The sequence below is a fragment of the Solanum verrucosum genome, unplaced genomic scaffold (assembly GCF_900185275.1).
Source record: "Solanum verrucosum unplaced genomic scaffold, falcon-dt-bn FXZP01000261.1, whole genome shotgun sequence".
Lineage (NCBI taxonomy): Eukaryota > Viridiplantae > Streptophyta > Magnoliopsida > Solanales > Solanaceae > Solanum > Solanum verrucosum.
Genome location: NW_026019969.1, coordinates 8,726,063 through 8,745,260, shown reverse-complemented (window position 1 = coordinate 8,745,260; position 19,198 = coordinate 8,726,063). Strand labels below are relative to the sequence as shown.

The 19,198-nt window shown below is 33.4% G+C and overlaps 2 protein-coding genes across 2 annotated transcripts in view; both read right to left on the bottom strand.

Moving 5' to 3' along the window:
- LOC125814973 (zinc finger CCCH domain-containing protein 19-like) overlaps positions 1-19,198 on the bottom strand; it is a 61,248-nt gene that overhangs the window by 9,272 nt on the left and 32,778 nt on the right.
- Positions 273-17,861, bottom strand: LOC125816856 (zinc finger CCCH domain-containing protein 44-like). The gene is made up of 5 exons (XM_049496499.1): positions 17,774-17,861; positions 12,967-13,118; positions 6,823-6,902; positions 1,673-1,860; positions 273-651 (listed from the first exon to the last, which is right to left on the bottom strand). Exons 2-5 carry the CDS (start codon positions 13,068-13,070, stop codon positions 598-600), a joined length of 426 nt encoding a protein of 141 aa, XP_049352456.1. The 5' UTR covers positions 13,071-13,118; positions 17,774-17,861; the 3' UTR covers positions 273-597.

Here is a 19,198-nt window from a genome sequence, read left to right as displayed (position 1 = left end):
GTCCAATTATCTAAAAACTCAGGAATTGAAGACATGAGAATAATGCAGCATCATATTCACAGCAGTCCACCGATGGATGCTAGCAACCATTTCAAGACAAATCAAAGAATGAAATCATTTGTTAAAACAACCTGTAATTTGCATAAGCTGATGAGAGTTATGCTGCTCAGAATCACGTGGATCTAACTTGACCCGAACAAAACTTCCTATAATCTTGGTTTTAATTGACTCAGGCTGCTTGATCAACTCCATTACCAAGCTCCGCTTCAGGTAAACGAGTTTGATATTTTCAGGAATCAAGGCTGCAAATTGACTTTGTGGTGCAGTTGAATACCAAATTGAGGATATTTTGTTTTTGTTCAAGGCTGCCGATGACTTTGCTTTGCGTCTTTGTTTTCTGTTGTGTACATCTTTTCATTTTACGCTTTTTCTTCTGAGGTTCTCCATCGTTGAAATCTTCATTGTCTAAAGAAAGCTGCTCATCCTGTTTCTCACAACGTTTATCTGAATAAGAGCTAATTTGGCATATCTTCTCCTTGTCTAGTTGAGCCTTACCAGCAAGAAGTTTATTTTTGTCAATTCCTTCTTTTTCCTTTACTATCTCGTAATACTCCCTGAAAAGGCCCTCTTGTGTTTCGCAATCTCTGAAGTCTACTTTTTCCTGGAAAGTAACAATCACTCATATGAGAAATGGAACAGATTACTCATTAACTAGAGGAAAAATAAAGCAAATAGGAAAGGAGATATATCAAGAAATCAAAGAAAGACTAATCTAACTGAATATTGCCAATGCGATAATAGTGATAAACATGCAAGACGTAATCTCACATACTCAAACAGAGGAAAGTAAGCTGTTAATATTGTTTGTGACACAAGAAGATCAATTGTGATAATATCCTCCCTACATTTTACTAGAATAAACTCAATATTCGGAAGCCTAGAGGAATAATAAATTCAGGAAACAACAAAATGATGATCAAACCAATACCTATTGAATACAACTAAGATTTTCTACCGCTCTTCTCTAATGTTAAACCTGTGTGAAGCCACTCCCTGAGAGAGAGTTCACTTTTTGAACTTCTATAAAATACAGTTCACCTTGAAAACTGAACAGGAAACTTTATCTTTTTTCATATATAATCTTTCACTTTTTCTGATAACAAATGAATATAGTGTTTTAAAGAGAAACCGATAGCGCATCTCATATTTTCCTGTCGTCAAACTTGTCGCCTCTCAATGCTCTTTATGGACTTGGCTTCATTTATCTCCGTCTATCATGAGTATTAAACATAATTATATGTCAATGCTGTAAAGTGGGTGTTTGGATTGACTTATTTTTAGTGACTTTTGGCTTTTAAGTATTTTTTAGTTTTGAAAGTGTTTGGGTAACACAAAAAGAGCTTAAAAGCTGAAAAAGTACAAAAAGAAGCCAAAAGTAAAAAGTTGGGGTTCCCAAACTTATGACTTTTGACTTTTAACTTATAAGTCACTTAAAGAAGTCAATCCAAACACCCCCTAACTTTCAAGCTGTTCTCCTGGGCTAGTTCAGTTAATAGTTTCCATGACAAGTTCTCTTTGGATTTGAAGATAAACATTTCCAAAATGTAAATTAATTAATCAGTACTGAACCAAAAAAATACAGTTTTCGAGTAACCATAATAATCATGCATACCCCATCAGAATCAATATTCTTGTCTTCTTCCACAAGCAATGCGAGCTTTAGGCAATTATTGCACAATCCATTCCTCCCTTTAAGATGGACAAAATCGATAAGACCAATACAGCTCGAGCATGCAGCTCTTATACAACAGTAACAGTGATAATATGATTTTCCTTTGCAAATTAAGCATGTATGTCGTCCTGGAACACGGTAAAACTGATGTTACTTTTTGCACAACTATATTTATTCTATGTAATGAAAAAGCAATACATGACCAATTAAACTAACACGACAATATAAGCCAACAATATATAAGTACTCAAACTTAAAATGTTCGGATGCAATCCACGTTACAGCCCCTTGGGGTGTGGCCTTCCCTGGAGCCTGTGTGAACATAGGAAGCTTGACACACCAGGCTATCCATTTATCAGATGTCTTTGAGTGATAAATACTTATCTATTTCAGCAACAGTTACCAGTTACCACAGACTACTATTCTCTAACATTATGGTTCATCGTTCCAAAAAGTAGTGCAGTAGCAATTTGGAGCCAAATTAAGCAATAATATTTATTCTAATATTGTTTTGTAATTGAAAGGAAATTTTGTTCCTACATCAAACTCCAACACTCAAGAAAAACGTGATTACAATAATCATTTCTCAGTATATTACTATTTTAAGCATTTTATATTCTCTTGGCTTATATGTATTATGATATTCTTATCAAGGTTTTTAAGCATACACATGTATGATAAAGAAGTCTATCCCTAGAGAATTAAGGCTGAGGTTAAGTATGGACTTCACGGGGGTTTGGAGAGCTATTAGAAACTTATGACCCAAGTTAGAACCAAATTTACATATCAAGGTGGGGGATGGAAGGAGAAGTAGATCTGGTGGGATGTATGGATCAAACAAACCCCCCTAAAAGACTTGTTTCCTGATCTATTTATTTTGTGCACCAATTCTGAGGCAATGATCAGTCATTGCTGGACAGAACAAGGTTGGAATCTCTATTTCAGAAGACTACTAAATGATTGGGAAATAGAGAGAGTAGCCAAATTGTTGGAGGAAGTGGGGGATTTTGCAGGCACCAATATTGCCAATGATGTTGTTAGATGGTCTCATTGTAAGGATGGTATATTCACAGTTGACGGGGTATATAAAAAGGAGTGCAACTCGCAAAGTAGCAGATACCGGAATGCATGGAAAAATGTCTGGAGGACTGCAGCACCAACAAAAGTTAAGTGCTTTACTTGGTTGGTCATTAAAAAGGCATGCTTGACACATGAAGTCTTGAGGAAGAAAAGAAAGATCATACTTCCTTGGTGCTCTTTATGTGGGAAGACAGAGGAAACTAATAGTCACCTATTCTTACATTGTACTTTCACAACACAAATATGGTTCATGTTTCTCAACTTTTCAAAAGTGAAATGAACTATGCCAAAACATACAGCTGATTTACTTACTTGTTGGATCAGGAGAGGAGGTAGCAAGAGACAGAAGACCTGGTGGAATTTGATTCCACATTGCATCTGGTGGCCAGTGTGGAAGGAGAGGAATAGTAGGAATTTTGAAGATATATCCAATTCCATTCACAAGGTAAAATGGAATTGCATTGTATCTCTATATTTTTTGTGTAAAGAGATAGGATTAGAAGATTCGGATCAACTTTTAGAATTCTTGGGATCCTTGTAACTATTATGCTTTTTGTTCTTTTTTTATTTTCTAAAGGTCCCCAGCATATCCTTAATGTTGAAGAATACAATGTTACCAATTCTCAAAAAAAAAAGTATGGACTTCAAACTTGTATCTACATATTAGGTTATATTTGTTAAAGAATAAGTCTATTATGAGCTTAACAATTTTCTTATCATAATTTATTTACACAATGAGAATATCATTCCTCAAGTAGTTTAAATTTAAGGGAATTAAATAACCATTAATCATACTTGCCCATCATGAAATAGGGCTAGCCGCTAGGATCCAATACCACATACTTCTAATCTTCTTTTTAGTTCCTTTATATTTTCCTTTTGCCTTGGGCAACAAATATAAATCTAAACTACACAAAGGAATAAAGAAAATACTGGCTCTAGCAAAGAACTGCCTACATATGGAGAAATGTGAGACCCTCAGAAATTGCCTAGAAAATTACTCATTTCATTTGTGCCAAGACATTATATTCGAGTTGGAATATGCAAATTATTTATTGAGCTTGCATGCATGCATCCTTAAAGTATATGCTTTAAAACAATGGAGCATTTTTTTGTAAATTACTTGTAGCTAGACATTACATTAAAAGCTATGTGGGGGGGGGGGGGGGGGGGGGGGGGTTTCTGAAGTCTTTCACGATCTTGTTTTCCTCATCACTCAAAATGAACAAACGTTTTTCATATGCCATCAGCACAACTAAATCTATTCAAGTGCTTGTGCAAACTTTCTTCTTAGACTGGAATAGATTCACAATCAATTCTGAAGCAAACTTTCCCTCTTCCACATATGATGTATTTTCTTAATTTGACTTATGGCGTTGTAACTAAGAGAAGAGTCTATAAGATCAGTTGGTTAGTATTTGTTTTTGAGAATCTGGTCCCACAAAACATTTAATGTTGTATAAAATACATAGAACTATCTGCTGAATGAAAATACACTCCAGTTTGGGACTGAACAAAAATGGAAGCAAAACTTTCTTTTTTGGAACCTAAAAAAGTATATACTAGTATTGAGCAATATGCAAAATCATTTAAAGGGCTAGCATAAATTCATAGTAAAATGTCCATTTTTCTTTTATCAAGTTTTAAGAAATATATTCATTTACAAAGGGAAAGGGCTCCCACATACAAGAAGTAGACAAAAAAATAGAGATCCATAGTAAAATGTTCACTAAAATTCTATTTCTCTCTCTCTTCCCCTCTCTCTCCTATTTTGTACTGCATATCAATCACCTAAAATTCTGACAACTATACTCCAAAGATTTTCTTCAAAATATTTTAATACTTAGTACTAGAAACCCTATACTCACTTGTGGGATTACACTGCAGCTCCTAGCCGCTAGGCCATCTCTTTGGAGATTTGTTGGAGATCATTAACTAAAGCAATTGCGAGGTACTATATATACACATGCTCTCAACAGTCTTTTCTCACGACGTAATAAGTGACATCTCAAACGAGGATGGGAAAGTTGGACTCTTCTTGGATAATTCTTTCTAAAATAGAGGAGATGGAGTAAACATGAGACAACATTTTCTCATTCTCTGTAAGGAACATAGAACATCAGGAAGGATTTGCTTCTCTGGTAAGCTATCAACACAGGGTCCCACCAGCATACATACCAGGAACTGCTGCAGCTGAGATCAATCCAGTGGTTCATAAATTTAATGAAGAAAAAAAAAAGATGATTTATAATGAGTAACATTCTAAAATCATCATTTTAGTATTGGCCAATCAAGAACTCACACGTCCAAAAGTTGAAAGTAGCGGAAATGAGGATGATGTGATGGATGTATGGGCATACTAGGAAATATAGGATTAGAAATGAGGATATTCGTGGACAAGGTGCAAGTGGTCCCTGTGGTGGACAAGATGATGGAGGCGAGGCTGAAATGGTTTGAACATGTGAAGAGAAAATGATCAAATGTCCTAGTGAGAAGGTGTGAGAGGTTGAATAAGTTGGTTCTAAGGAGAAAATCGAGATAAACCGAAGAAGTATTAGAGAGAGGTGATTAGATAGGACTGCACAACTGCAGCTTACCGAGGACATGACCTTAGATAGGAGAATATGAAGGTCAAGGAATAGGGTAGAAAGTAGTAGATAGTCGAGGTGTCTAGTTTTCCCTATCAGTATTATTGTTGTTACTCTTGTACCATCTTATTCTTCGATTTATTTTACCTATTGTTTTTTTTTTAATAACCGAGAAATCCGTCTGTGACCTGCCCTTTGGACCAATCACAGCCTTCTAAACTCGGTGGATAATGGGCCCGCCCCTCTACCCTTCTTCACTTAAATACCGGGCTTAGCTTTGCATGGTGTGGGGCTTGAACCTGCGACCTAAGCCACAAATCCTCACCTTTTGCCACTTGAGCTAGGCCTTGGGGGCTATTTTACCTATTGTTTTTATTACCTTTTGTTTAGGTTATCATATTATTTGTTATTGTTACTGTTCTTTTCTCCATTATTTTCAACATGGCTTCTTCACTACATTTTTTTTTAAAAATTTGGTAATGAACTTCTTCACTACTATTTCCTTTTCATTTTTTTTAATGTGTTACTTATGCCTGGGGACCTTTAGAAACAACCTCTCTACCTTCACAAGGATAGGGGAAGGTTATGCACAGTTGTACACACTACCCTTTCCAAACTCCACCCACTTGTCTATACAGGGTATGTTGTTAATTTTAGTGCATAACTGGCAAGTTGATTAAGATTTTAAATGTGACATCCAACCATCAAAAGAATTCATTGAGGCAAGATAGGAGTGTAAAATTAACTTTATCCCTAAAGCAGCTAAAGTGACATGAAGGAGGATTTCAACAACTACTCGATGCCGTACCGTTATAAACTATGGGAGGAATCATTTAGCCTTCTTGGAAGCTTATTCTTTAACGAGAAGTATATACATGCAAAACAAAAATAAATAAAAAAATAACAACCTTCCAAGTTACAACTACTTTCCAAACACTCAAACCACTGGAAACCTTGTTTGTCAAAGTGGCAGTTTTGTAATTCCTTATACCTGACAGATGGTATCATGGGACTTCGACTACTGTATAACTTAGCGTCCTCCCATTAATAGTACCTTTTTATCAAAGAAAGTTATTTTGATTCATCCAAGTAAAAGGGTAAGCAACACCTAGTACAGTGTATGCGACTGCAAGGTTATTAAGCAAGTTAGCAGTCCATGTCCATGTTCATTCTAGTATACGTGGAGAAATAGCAAAGACAATTTTTTTTCCAGTGAATTATTTTGAAAAATTTCAATATAACAGAAACTCAAAATTCAATTGCCTTTTTCACTCAATATAAACTAAGTTGTCATGCTTAACTTTGGTTAGTCAAAATCGATAAACTAGCAAAAGGAAAAAAACTCCCAGACAAAACAAAAGGACAAAGAGTAAATTTAGAAATATTAAATTTGCTTGACGAAAGATGAATTAAGAGGCTTGCCACATATCCAAGGTTCATCACTTGTCAAAACTGAGTCCTCTACCCCCGCACATTTAGGGTGATAAGCTTTCAAACATCCCCTGCAAAGTTGAAAATATATTGTTTAGTAGAAGTCCATGTAGAGAAAGAATCACCAAGTAAAAATAACTGGAACACCTAATGAATACCATTGCAGAGTACCTAGCCAAAAGAAAAAAAGCTAACCCAAACAAAGACTACCTAGCTAATTGCTAGGCCATATAGTGCTTATAGCAAATTTTTTCTGAAGCTTTTAACCAAAATTGTAAACATAAGAGCGGTGCTCATCTCAAAAGATGAAAGACCAGAAAGTAGAGCGTGAGGTTAAGGAATTATAGAATTTTTTTCGTGCTTCATATAAGTCAAGTTGACATCAGTGAATCTACAACCTTTTTCCTCCTTAGAAGTAAAGTTGACAGTAGCGGGGATCTATAGACTTTGTGTTCCATAGAAGTAAAGTTGACACATTCCTAATAAGGATATCCCAGCTGGAAACTGACTGTTCACTTTTTTTTATGATGACCGTGGTGTTCGGGCTAGTATTAGCACACCTCAACTAGTTTCATAGGATACCTGCCACCTCCCACCAACAATAGATACCAGGTATCTCTATCCACCAAGGGTAGGACAAATGGAAAGAATCACAGTGTTTTTTGTCTCCGCTGAAATTTGAACCTGAGACTTCATGACTTTCAACCACTTCATTGACTACTAGGTCACACCCTTGGGTGCAAGTTGTATCTATTTTCTTATATACATTATTATATTTTTAGGATTACAAGGAGCCATCTAACAATGTTTGCATGCAAGCTTGCTTTTATCCAAGAATTTTCTGTGTTATCAAACAAGAAAATAACCTTTCCCCAAAAAGCCAACAGTAGTTGTTACTCCATCCTTTCTTTTTTTACTTGTCCACCTTAAGAAATAATGATTGACATGATATCACAATATCCGCATTAATTGATATTCAGTCTTAGAGTTTGTGAAATGATTTAGAGGTAATTAATGTTAAGGGTAAAATTTGCATGGCCCTTAAGAAATAATGATTGACATTAATATTTTACCACAATACCAATATTAATTGATATTTAGTCTTAGGTCGTGGGAAATGATTTGGAGAATAAGTAATTGATGTTAAGAAAAACATGAAAGAAGTATGTTTTTCTCTTAATAGGCTAAAAGTAAAAAGTTAAGAAAAAAATATTTTTAGTATAGCGCATAAGTAAAAGTGAATAGAGAGAGTACACATGGGAAAAAGAACAAAATACAAGTTTTTTTTTTAATAACGAGAAATTTTGAAGAGTTGGCTAAAACCAGCACTTACAGATGACCAATCATTGGAGAAACTAAACTTAAGACCTCAAAACACATTTATGGTACTTTTTGGGGGTAAAAATATTTATTGTATCCATTGTTCACAACAAATAAATGAATGGACAACATGTGTCCTTTTAACCATCATTTATAACTGAGTTAAATTGCTTATTTTGATATATGTCAGAACCATGAAAATATTCTATAGCATATATGTAAATATAGTAGGTGGTTTGATTTACTCTTAGATTTACTCCTATCTAATTAGGTATTGATTTCCTTTTTTAGGACATGTACACTTAGCTATTTAAACCCCAATAGCTTGTGGAAATAACCAAGTTGAGTACTCTAACAAACTCTTGTTTTCTCATATGGTACCAACACTTTATTTAATTAGAAAGCAAGAATAAAATAAGAGTACAAAATTGCTGATCATTTTTCCAGCAAAACCTCCACTGTTCCGTGATTCCGAAACTATCCAGAGATATTGTGCATATACTAGTACAACCATTATAATCAGAATCCTCGCGTGTGGTGTTCTCCACCCACAAAAATACGACCCTATTCATTAAATATTTTTCCCGATTCCGATGATTTTCCGACAGTCAAATCTATTTTTATGGTGAGACAGCAAGCAGCTTATAAGATCTATTCTTCAAGTTCTTTTCCAAAATTTAATTTTTTTGGACACAAAAAGATTTGTTTCCATGTCTCTCGGATCTGATATGTTTAATACTAAATCCATGGGCTCCAGTAACCCTTAAGCTGAATCCACTGGTTATCCAACCAATCAACTGTTCTCTTTGCCTAAGGTAGAATACACTGACTTTCTTTAGTATTGAGCGAGTAAGTAGCCATCTTCATCAACAGCTTCTGTTGCCCAGATTGATAATCGTGTTGTTTGTATCTTACTGTCCACCACACTTGGCCATTGGATCATGGACTTAAGCGCTTCAGATAACATTTCTGGTAACAAATCTTTATTGTCTAATATTACTTGCTCTCAGTCCCTTCCCACTATTATGTTAGCTAATGGTTCCCAGACTATGGCAACCGGAGTTGGTCAAGACAATCCCTTACCCACCTTGACTCTAAATAATGGTTGTCCCTTTAGCCTCTTGTCAATAAGTCGTTTGGCTGAGGCATTAAATTCTACACATAATCAGATGTTTAAAAACAAAGAATCTTAATCATTCAATGTACAGATCTACAGAAGAATCATCCGATTGCGCATTCAAATTCAGACGTCTTAATCTTAATGAAAACAAATGAGGCTTCGGTCTTTGACTCTCTAGATTGAATTCACAGACGATTGGGACACCTTAGTTTGTCCAAACTTAAAAAATTAATACCTAGTTTGTCAAAGTTATCGAAGTTAGATTGTGAGTCATGTGTATTAAGGTGTTAAGGTGTGTATTACTACACCTATGAATTTCTAGGTATTAGTAACACAATGGGTTTAATGCATGCATTAACATAGTTAAAGATCCAATTATCCCTGAAAACTATTTTTACATCTTTTCCACCATAATTGTGAAGATATTTTTGTAAATAAATATATAGAAATAATCTATGTATAATTAATCTATTTCTTAATCTATAGAAATAATATAATTACTTCTTAATCTATAGAAATAATATAATTATTTCAAAATCTATTGAAATAATATAATTATTTCTTATCCAAACAATGTATAAGAAATAATCTATGTATAATTAATGCAAACATAACTAATACAAGCATTACTAGTATACTCTATTTAGCATTATTTTTATACACTCTACCAAACAACCCCTTACTTTCATTGTTGATTACTCAAGGTGCACTTGTTTGTTCTTAATGAAAGATCATTTTGAATTATTTTCCATTTTCAAACTTTTTGTGCTAAATAAAAAAACCAATTTAGTGTTTCTATTAGCACCTTTCGCAGTGATAATGCATGTGAATATTTATAATCTCAATTTAAAAAAAATTATTTCTTCCTATGAAATTTTTCATAAAAAACCTCATCCTTAAAGTACACAACAAAACTGGGTCGCTGAGAGAGAAAATAGGGAAATTGTTGAGACTGCATGCACTCATCTCATTCAAGCAAATGTTCCATTGCGCTTTAAAGGGAATGTAGTGCTCACCTTTGGTTATCCAACCGTATGCCTTCAATTGCTATTCAAAATCAGGTTCGACACTCTATTTTGTTTCACCAGTCAACCTTATTCTCTTTTCCACCACGCATCTTTGGGAGCACATATTTTGTCCATATACTCGCTCCAAGAATAGACAAATTAGCTCCTCTACTCTTAAAAGTGTTTTTCCTAGTTATTCAAGGGTATTGAAAGGATATCGATGTTGCTCACCTGACCTCTAGCAATACCTTATGTCTGTTGATGTTTTTTGAAGTTCAACCCTACTTTACATCTTTTTTTGTTGAATAATTAGGCATTTATGAGGTTCTACTAGTTCTATCTTTAAGGGATACCGCCACAGTCTATCCTTCTATGTCATCATCTATAACTCCATCTTTCTCCCTGCACCTCTACTACTATTGACCTATCATTATTGTCCGTGCACATATGATTCTTGCCCGCCACCGGAATCCTTGCCTACTAAGGACTGGTCTATACAGAGTTCTTTTATTGTCATTCGTAAAGGTAATTGCTCTACTCATAATCTCACCCTATACTTGTTTAGGCTATCATCGTTTATCACCGACCTATTCTGCCTTTGCATCATCACTATCAGTTGTGGCTACTCCTAAGACTATAGGTAAAACTTTTTGTCATTCATGCTGGTAACAAGCTATGATTGTGGAGATGTTTGCCTTACACTCTAGTGGTACTTGGGAGCCTGTACCTCCAGATGAATCAACAATTGGTTGTCATTGGGCATATACAATGAAGGTTGGCCTATGGATAGATTGATCACCTAAAAGTGGCCAAGGGTTATACACAGATTTTTGGTCTTGACTATTGCGATACCTTTTCTTCTGTGACCAAGATTGCTTTAGTCCATTTCTTTTTATCCATAGTGGTTGTGCATCATTAGTCTCTCTATCAATTGGATATTAAAAATGTTTTTCTTTATGGAGATCTCAAAGATGAGGTACATATAGAGCAACCATTTGATTTTGTTACTCGGAGGAAGTCTAGTAACATGGTGTGTAGACTACGACGAGCCCTTTATGGCTTGAAGCAATCTCCTCAAGCATGGTTTGGGAAGTTAGCATAGTTATTGGGGAGTTTGGCATAGTACGAAGTGTAACTGATCATTATGTGCTTTATTGTCACTCTGCTCCAGGTTTGTGCATGATTGGTAGTGTATGTTGATGGCATAGTTATCACAGGTAATAATGAGGAAATTACTGAATTGAAACATCACCCTTTCCAACACCTTCATACTAAGGATTTTGGTCGATTGAGGTACTTCTGGGGCATTGAGGTTGCTCAATCCAAATCAAAAATTGCCTTTTCACAAAGGAAGCATGCACTTGATAGTCTTGGAGAGAAAAGGATGACATATTGTAGCCCCAGTAATTCTCTAATGGATTCAAATGTTAAGGGAAGCCTCTTAGCGATCCTAAAATATATATAAGGCAAGTAGGAAGGTTGTATTATCTTAGTGACTCGACCTAATATTACCTTTCCTGTTAATGTTGTAGGTCGGTTCTTAAATTCTCCTTGTAGTCACTAGAATGCAATTATTCGCATCATTTGAAACATAAAATTTGGTCCATGGAAAGAATTACTTTCTGAAGGCCGAGGACATGAGAAAATTGTTAGATATTCATATTCAGATTGAGCAGGTTCCCCTTTGACAGACGATCCACTTCTGGATATTGTGTTCTAGTCGGGGAAAATTTGGTGTCTTGGAAAAGTAAGAAATATATGTGGTTGCTAGCTCTGGCCTCTGTAGAAGTGGAATATCGTGCCATGATAGTGTCAACATTTGAACTCATATGAATCAAGCAACTACGGAAAGAGTTAGACATTTGGAGATACAAACGGAATGGAACTTGTGTGCGATTATGAAGCTACACTTCACATTGCATCAAATACAGTGTTTTACGAGAGGACCAAACACATAGATATTGATTGCCATTTTTCGGTGAAAAGGTACACTTAGGAGACATCGTCACATGGTTTGTGCAGTCAAATAATCAACTTGCATACACATTCACCAAGTCCCTAGCCGGTCCCAAAACGAGTTATGCATTTAACAAGTTTGGTACATATAATTTAGATGTACCAGCTTAAGAGGGAGTGTTAGAATCCTAGGAATATTCTATAGCATATATGTAAATATAGTAGATGGCTTGATTTACTCCTATTTTAATTAGGTATTGATTTATATTGATTTCCTTTCCTTTTTAGGACATGTAAACTTAGTTCTTTAAACCCCATAGCTTGTGGGAATAATCAAGCTAAGTTCTCTCACAAACTCTTGTTTTCTCACCATATACAATCAGGTACTGTAATATTTTATCCAAGAACCTAGGGTTCTGAGAAAGATAATGTTTCCACACAAATCGACCACCAAGAAGAGGGGCAATTTGTAAAGAGGGAACATGTGTTCTTTTCAAGCCAGAAAAAAAAAATAAAGCTTCCAAACGATGTCTACGTTTTCATCCAGAAAGCAAAGACCGAAAAGAAAAGAAAAATGTAGTTTTTATATTCAGACAAGCTCGGGAGTATCTCCGTTTGTTCAAAATAAATTGGTATTTTTAACCAAAGGACTTGCCCATAATCGGACAAGAGGAGTTGCTCGGATGGTAAGAGTACCTTCCACCTCCAAGTCAGTAAAAAAAAAAGACTTACCCATTATCACAAATCATGAGCTCTCCTCCATCTTTACATTGAAAACACCAATCTTCTGCAATTTCGTTTTTGTTGAAAATCCTCCTGCCGCTGTTCTCCGCCATTTATAGCAGAAGGGTTTCTTGAAAATAAATTACCAGATGCCTGCTTCACTGTAATCAAGAAAAGCACCTTATTTAGTTCAGATAATCAAGACTAAAATGCAGATATGGCAATTCTTAGGGTATATCTTTTTCCCTTTTAGAAAAAAATCAGTAGAAAAATTATACACACTAACTGATAAAGAAAATCAAAGCTTGATTAGCCCAAAAAATGAAATACCCATGAGCAAAACATACAAGAAAAGAAGGCTCTCTTACCACAAAATTCTAAAAAATCCCAAAAATCATAACAAAAATTATAGATTTCAAACCCTTATGGCACCCATTAACCTAAAACAGCGAATGCCGTTTTAATCAATTGAAAGAAGTCCACAAAAAAGAAGATTTATTTGACTGAAAAAACAGATCTACGGGAAAAGTTTGTACCTTCTTCAACAGAAAGCTTGAAACTTTTGCTCATCAACAACATCAACAATTGAAGAGAAAATTGGGGGTTAAAAAATAAGAGAGATTTTCTGAATAGGCTTTTCAATAGAAGAGAGTCCTGTTAGAGAAAGTTTTATTTCTTGGGCTCTAGAGGAATCTATTCTTGGATTAAAGGTATGAGTTACATGTGAATTGCTGAATTATAAAATTTAAATTATTCTTTAATAATTAAATTATAAAATATTGTTATTATTCCTAAACTATAATACTTTCTATCTAACATATCCTGCAATGCCAAATAACCTAATTTATCCTTTGACCTTTAATTTGTCAATAGACATATTCTTGGATTCCTAAACTTATCCTTTATCTTTCATCAAATGTAGGGCAATGACGAAAAGAAAAAAGATGGTGAAGACATGGACGAAGAACAAGAGGAGAAGATTGAAGAGGAAGATAATAATTTAGTGATGACGGAGAGTGCAATCAAGTATGTGGAAAATCCCTCTGCTTCCCTAACATGACAGCCATATTTAAGGAACTTGAAATCAGAATAATTTGTGTTCCTCTAGATTGAATTATACTTGCATTGCTTGCCAATTGTTTGTATACATAGATCAACATCATTAAGTGACACTCTCTATAAAGTATGTATTGAGCTTATGTCTATTGAAACTCTTGAACAATTGTACAGAATCTTTATGATTACGATGAAGACGACTACAACTTGAATGAAGATAATTATGGTACGGTCCAATTTGCAGTTTCTTTTCTTTCTTCTTTTATTTGATGCAGCGGTATTTGTTACTTCTTATTTCCTTTTTGCAATGCCTATGGATCAATACTAAACAACTTGTGTTGCAAATGAACCCATGTATTGAAGGTTGCTTGGTGGAGTGGTCTGTGCATGCCTTTGGAAATTTTTCGCAAAGATGGAATTCTTTAATCACTATTATTGGACTTCTACAAAGCTCGTAGGCCTAGTAAATTAGCAACAACTACTTAATTTTGGGCAATCAAAAAAGAATAGTTTCTTGTTGTGTCATAGGGATTATCAATAGATCAACGACCTACATAGTAATTTAAAGACTTTTTCTTTGTAATATGGATGCTCCATTTGTAGTTATACATATTTATTTAAAATAGATTTCGGTTGATAAAACTAATGCATATCGGGTGTTTATATCAAGTCAATAGATGTACGCATGTATTTGTATATAGAGTTATTTCACTTAATCATATATATATATAGTATGACACCCTAATTTAGGATAAGAAGTCTCACATCGGTAAAGCACACGAGAAATGTTGGGTATATAAGTGAGCAGGCCTTACACACTAGTGACACATTTTAAAGCAATATGGGTCTAGACCCACATTGCGACAATATCACTAGTGGACTGGGCCGTTACAAATGCTATCACAGTCACGTCTCTGTTTGCCTTGTCAATATGGACCAGTTAAAAAGACAGCAAACCTCAGTGCTGAACCTAGGCAAATCCCATGCGGCGGAGCAAACCTCACCGAGGAAGCTGAGTTCATAAGAGGGGGTGTCACATACACTCCAACTTAGGATAGATGTTGGATAAATAAATAAGCAGGTCTTACACACTAGTGACACATTTTTAAGTCGTATGAGTCTAGGTCTACAACGGACAATATCACTAATGGTTGGGCCGTTACATATGTACATATATTTCTCTATTATATAAGAGCGAATTTGAGGAGTTTAGGGTCAGTTGATCAATTAACCGATTTTTCCTTCTCCTCAAATTTCTTCTATTTATATTTAGTATTTCTTCATTTATTTTTATTTTTAGTATATTATGTATTTAAAAATTACGTAAAATTAATATTATTATTTATTTTAATTTCCTTTTTAGTTATTATGCATTAAAAGATTACAAAAACATAATACTATAAATTACAATAGTTAACAACTTAAAAATTGATTAACTCTCGAAATTTCACCCGTACCACATAAATAAAAGAGTGAATAGATGAGCTAAGGATCAGTCAGTGAATTGGTCGATTTGCCTTTCTCCTTCAATTTCCTCTATTTATATTTAGTTCTTTCTCTGTTTTAATTTATTTGTCTTACTAGTACGCTATGTATTTTAAAAATTATGAAAAAAACAATATTGTAAATCACAATAATCAACAACTTAAAATATTTAGAAGCACATAGAAATTTAGTTGACTCTCAAAATTTCACTTATGCCACATAAGTTTGGACCGAGGGAGTAACATATATTATTTGAAAATTATGCTGAAAATATTATAAATCACAATAATTAACTATTTAAAATATTTTTAAAATATACTAAAAAATTGATTAACTTTTGAAATTTCGCGTATTCCACATAAATTGAGACAGAAGGGGTAGCATATATTATTTGAAAGTTACGTTAACTAAGAGTTCCATAAATCGCAATACTTAATAACTTAAAATATGTTTTAAAATATATTAAATATTGATTAACTTTCAAAATTTTACATGTGCCACATAAATCACAATAATTAACAACTTCAAATATTTAAACAAATATATTAAAAAATTTGATCAACTCGCAAAACTTCAGATGTGCCACATAAATCACAATAATTAACAACTTCAAATATTTAAGGGAAAAGGGTTCGAAATATATCCAAACTTTGACCAAAATTGCTATAACAATCCCAAACTTTGGGCAGGACCTATTACCCCCTGCACTATTTAAATGTGTCCATGTGGACATCATAAATATTGCATCATTATAAATAGTAACTTGTCCAGCTGCGCATTTATATATTTTTAAAATACACTATTAAATAGTGCAAGGGTAATAGGTCTTGCCCAAAGTTTGGGATTGTTACAACAATTTCGGTCAAAGTTCGAATATATATTTTAGACCTTTTCCCAATATTTTAAAAAATATTTTAAGAAATCAATTAACTCTCAAAACTTAACATGTGCCACAGATATTACTTGAAAAGTACGTTAGAAAAATTATAAAAATAATTAACAACAAAAATATTTAAAAACTTAGTTGCCTCTCCTAATTCTAGTTGTCACATAGAGTAAAACAAATAAAGTAATATATATTGGGCCCGGGCTTTTGTATCTAGTATATATATATATATTCACTTCATTAAATCACTTAATCATAGTTAGTTGATATGGTTTGGTGCCAGTTTGGGTTTTTTGAGCTTCTGGTCAGTGTACATATGATGTCATTGAAGATACAAAGTTATTCAATCATCTGCTTACTTAAACTTAATGGACGAGGTATTAGTAAGTTCACCTATTGCCATCAAAGCTATTGGATTTAAACGATATGGAGTATCGGTGTGCCTCTTTACAAGGGTGATCAATAAAGTATATCAAAATACCTTACAGTTGAATATTATTAAACTTAGCTTGCACATTAGATGTAACATGACTCATCAGGAGTGACTTCCTTTTATTCACTATGTGCTGGTTGAGCAGTATTATGCTCTCCTCAGTCGCTAGACACATGCCACACCTACTTGTCTGGATCCTCAGTTGCAACACTAGATTTTCATCCTTTTACCAACTCTTGCTATTATTTTTTTAACATGAAAGAACTTAGACAGAGAATGCCGAGATCAGTTGGAGAATACTAGTATATAGGATATTTCTGGCTATCTGATCAGACAGAAAGATAGATGTAATCTGATCCTTGTATGTATTCTTAAAAGGAATGCATGATGCTTTGAAGATAAATCGAGATGAATTGCGTTCTTTCAAAGAGAAATTTTAGGTGTGTTTCTATAAACATTTGGTGATAGTTCAGGTAGGAAATTTGCACACTTCAGTTATGGAACTCGAAAAAACTGGAATACTTTAGGTATGTTTTTGACCCTCACTCGTAAGAATATTAGTTTAGATCATTACCCAGAAAAAAAGTTATCCCAATTTAGTGACCTTAAAAAGATAACCAAGGCATAGAGCACCATAATTATTTAATTGCTGACAAACAGAAAATTGAATTACAAAGGGAGTAACTAGTGTTGGCAAATAACATCTCAAATCAATAACAGAGAGGGAAGATTAAGGTGCAAATGCTACACCCTTAAACACAAGATTAAATAGCATGTTTCCTGAGAAAAATAATAACCCCAAGGGCAATTCTTCAGATTTTACTACACCGCCACTATGTGATAGCAATAAACAATTCATCTTTCATGATATCTAGCATATCATGATTTGATTATATGCTATATTTGGAGATCATATTGGTGCAAGGATTAAATTTAAATTGAAAGATTGCACTTACTGGGTATCATCTCCTTCATATTTTCGCAAAAAACTCCCCAGAAGAAGAACGCAACTAACTCTGTTTTCGAAATACCCTTCGAGCATCCACCAAATCATTCTTCAAATAACCAAGCTCTTCTCATAAAATTGCATTCCCAATATACATATTCGATATTGCAATTCCTCAAATCTTGAAGAACACACCATAAATTCGCAACCCAAAACCCTACTGACCATATTTTTCCTTGATCTCAAACACTGCATAATTCTTCTACTGTAAAAACAATACTTTCCAACACTTTTTCTCGGAATAATTGCTGGGCAATTGTAATCGTCGGAGAAGAAAACAAATTGACAAATTAAAAATAAAAAGGGCTTATATATCCTCTAACTATTTAAATTGGTAATTTTTACCCATTATTATGTTTTTAGTTCAAAAACATCCTCACTGTTACCTATTTGGCTTAAAAATTCCTTCCAACTATCGAAATAACTTTAAAATGTTACTCTAATAACACAATGTATTAAGATAGTATTAAATTTAATTTATCTTATGATATAAATTTTAGAGAGTTAGTAAACTAAATTCATTATTATTAATGTAGAAAAATAAAGTTTAAATAACAATTTTAGAAAAAAATATGTGAGATCATCATAATCGAATATATATATAAAAAAAAAATAGAAGGAGAAGAAGAACTTTATATATCATTGTTTTTGTTGTTAAAATGGAAAATGTTTGTATTAATTATTTTTTAATATGTTATTATGTGATTCATGTATTGACCTCCTTATCCGTATCCAAAAAATTTTTTTTGTAGATATATTATTTAAAAATTAATCTTTAATGACATGACATGTCAATTACGAGGGAAAGAGATTTTTGGAGTGTTAAATATTTTTTGAGGAAAATAATAATAATTGAGTAATATTTTTGTCTTAAATAAAACAAAGATGATATTTGAAAGCAATTATTAAAACTTGAATGAACCATTTAAAAATTAACTTATATATTATGTATTTGAGAGCAAAAATTGTTAGAACTTGTTTACACTTTATTGCATCATTTTGTATTTTACAATATTATGGACTTAGATCAAAATAAGAAAGACTAGCCTAATTATTATGTTTTTATTTAATCAACTATGATCTTATCAATAAAAGTTCTCATAAAGCCTTATACATAGTAATATGAAGCATGACTCGAACTAGTGTTAAAAGTAGGAGAAATTAACTTTATTAATAATTTTTACATGTTGTTATAGTTCCAACAATTATAATTATGGCTCAAATTGAAATTCTTACAATATGTTTGTGATTCAAAATTGTTTTAATATGCATTCTATAACAATTGATATGAAGTACACATATAACAACGTGATAAAAAAACATTACCTTAAAAATTTTAAATTACTTATATTTTATCATTAGTCTAGTTTTTTTT

Excerpts from the sequence above, each read along its gene's own strand:
- LOC125816856 (XM_049496499.1), bottom strand. The coding sequence starts at position 13,070 with ATGGCGGAGAACAGCGGCAGGAGGATTTTCAACAAAAACGAAATTGCA. Across the intron at positions 6,903-12,966 it reads CTCATGATTTGTGATAATGG|GGGATGTTTGAAAGCTTATC; the intron begins GTAAGTCTTTTT and ends TCAACTTTGCAG. Across the intron at positions 1,861-6,822 it reads TGATGAACCTTGGATATGTG|GACGACATACATGCTTAATT; the intron begins GCAAGCCTCTTA and ends ACCGTGTTCCAG.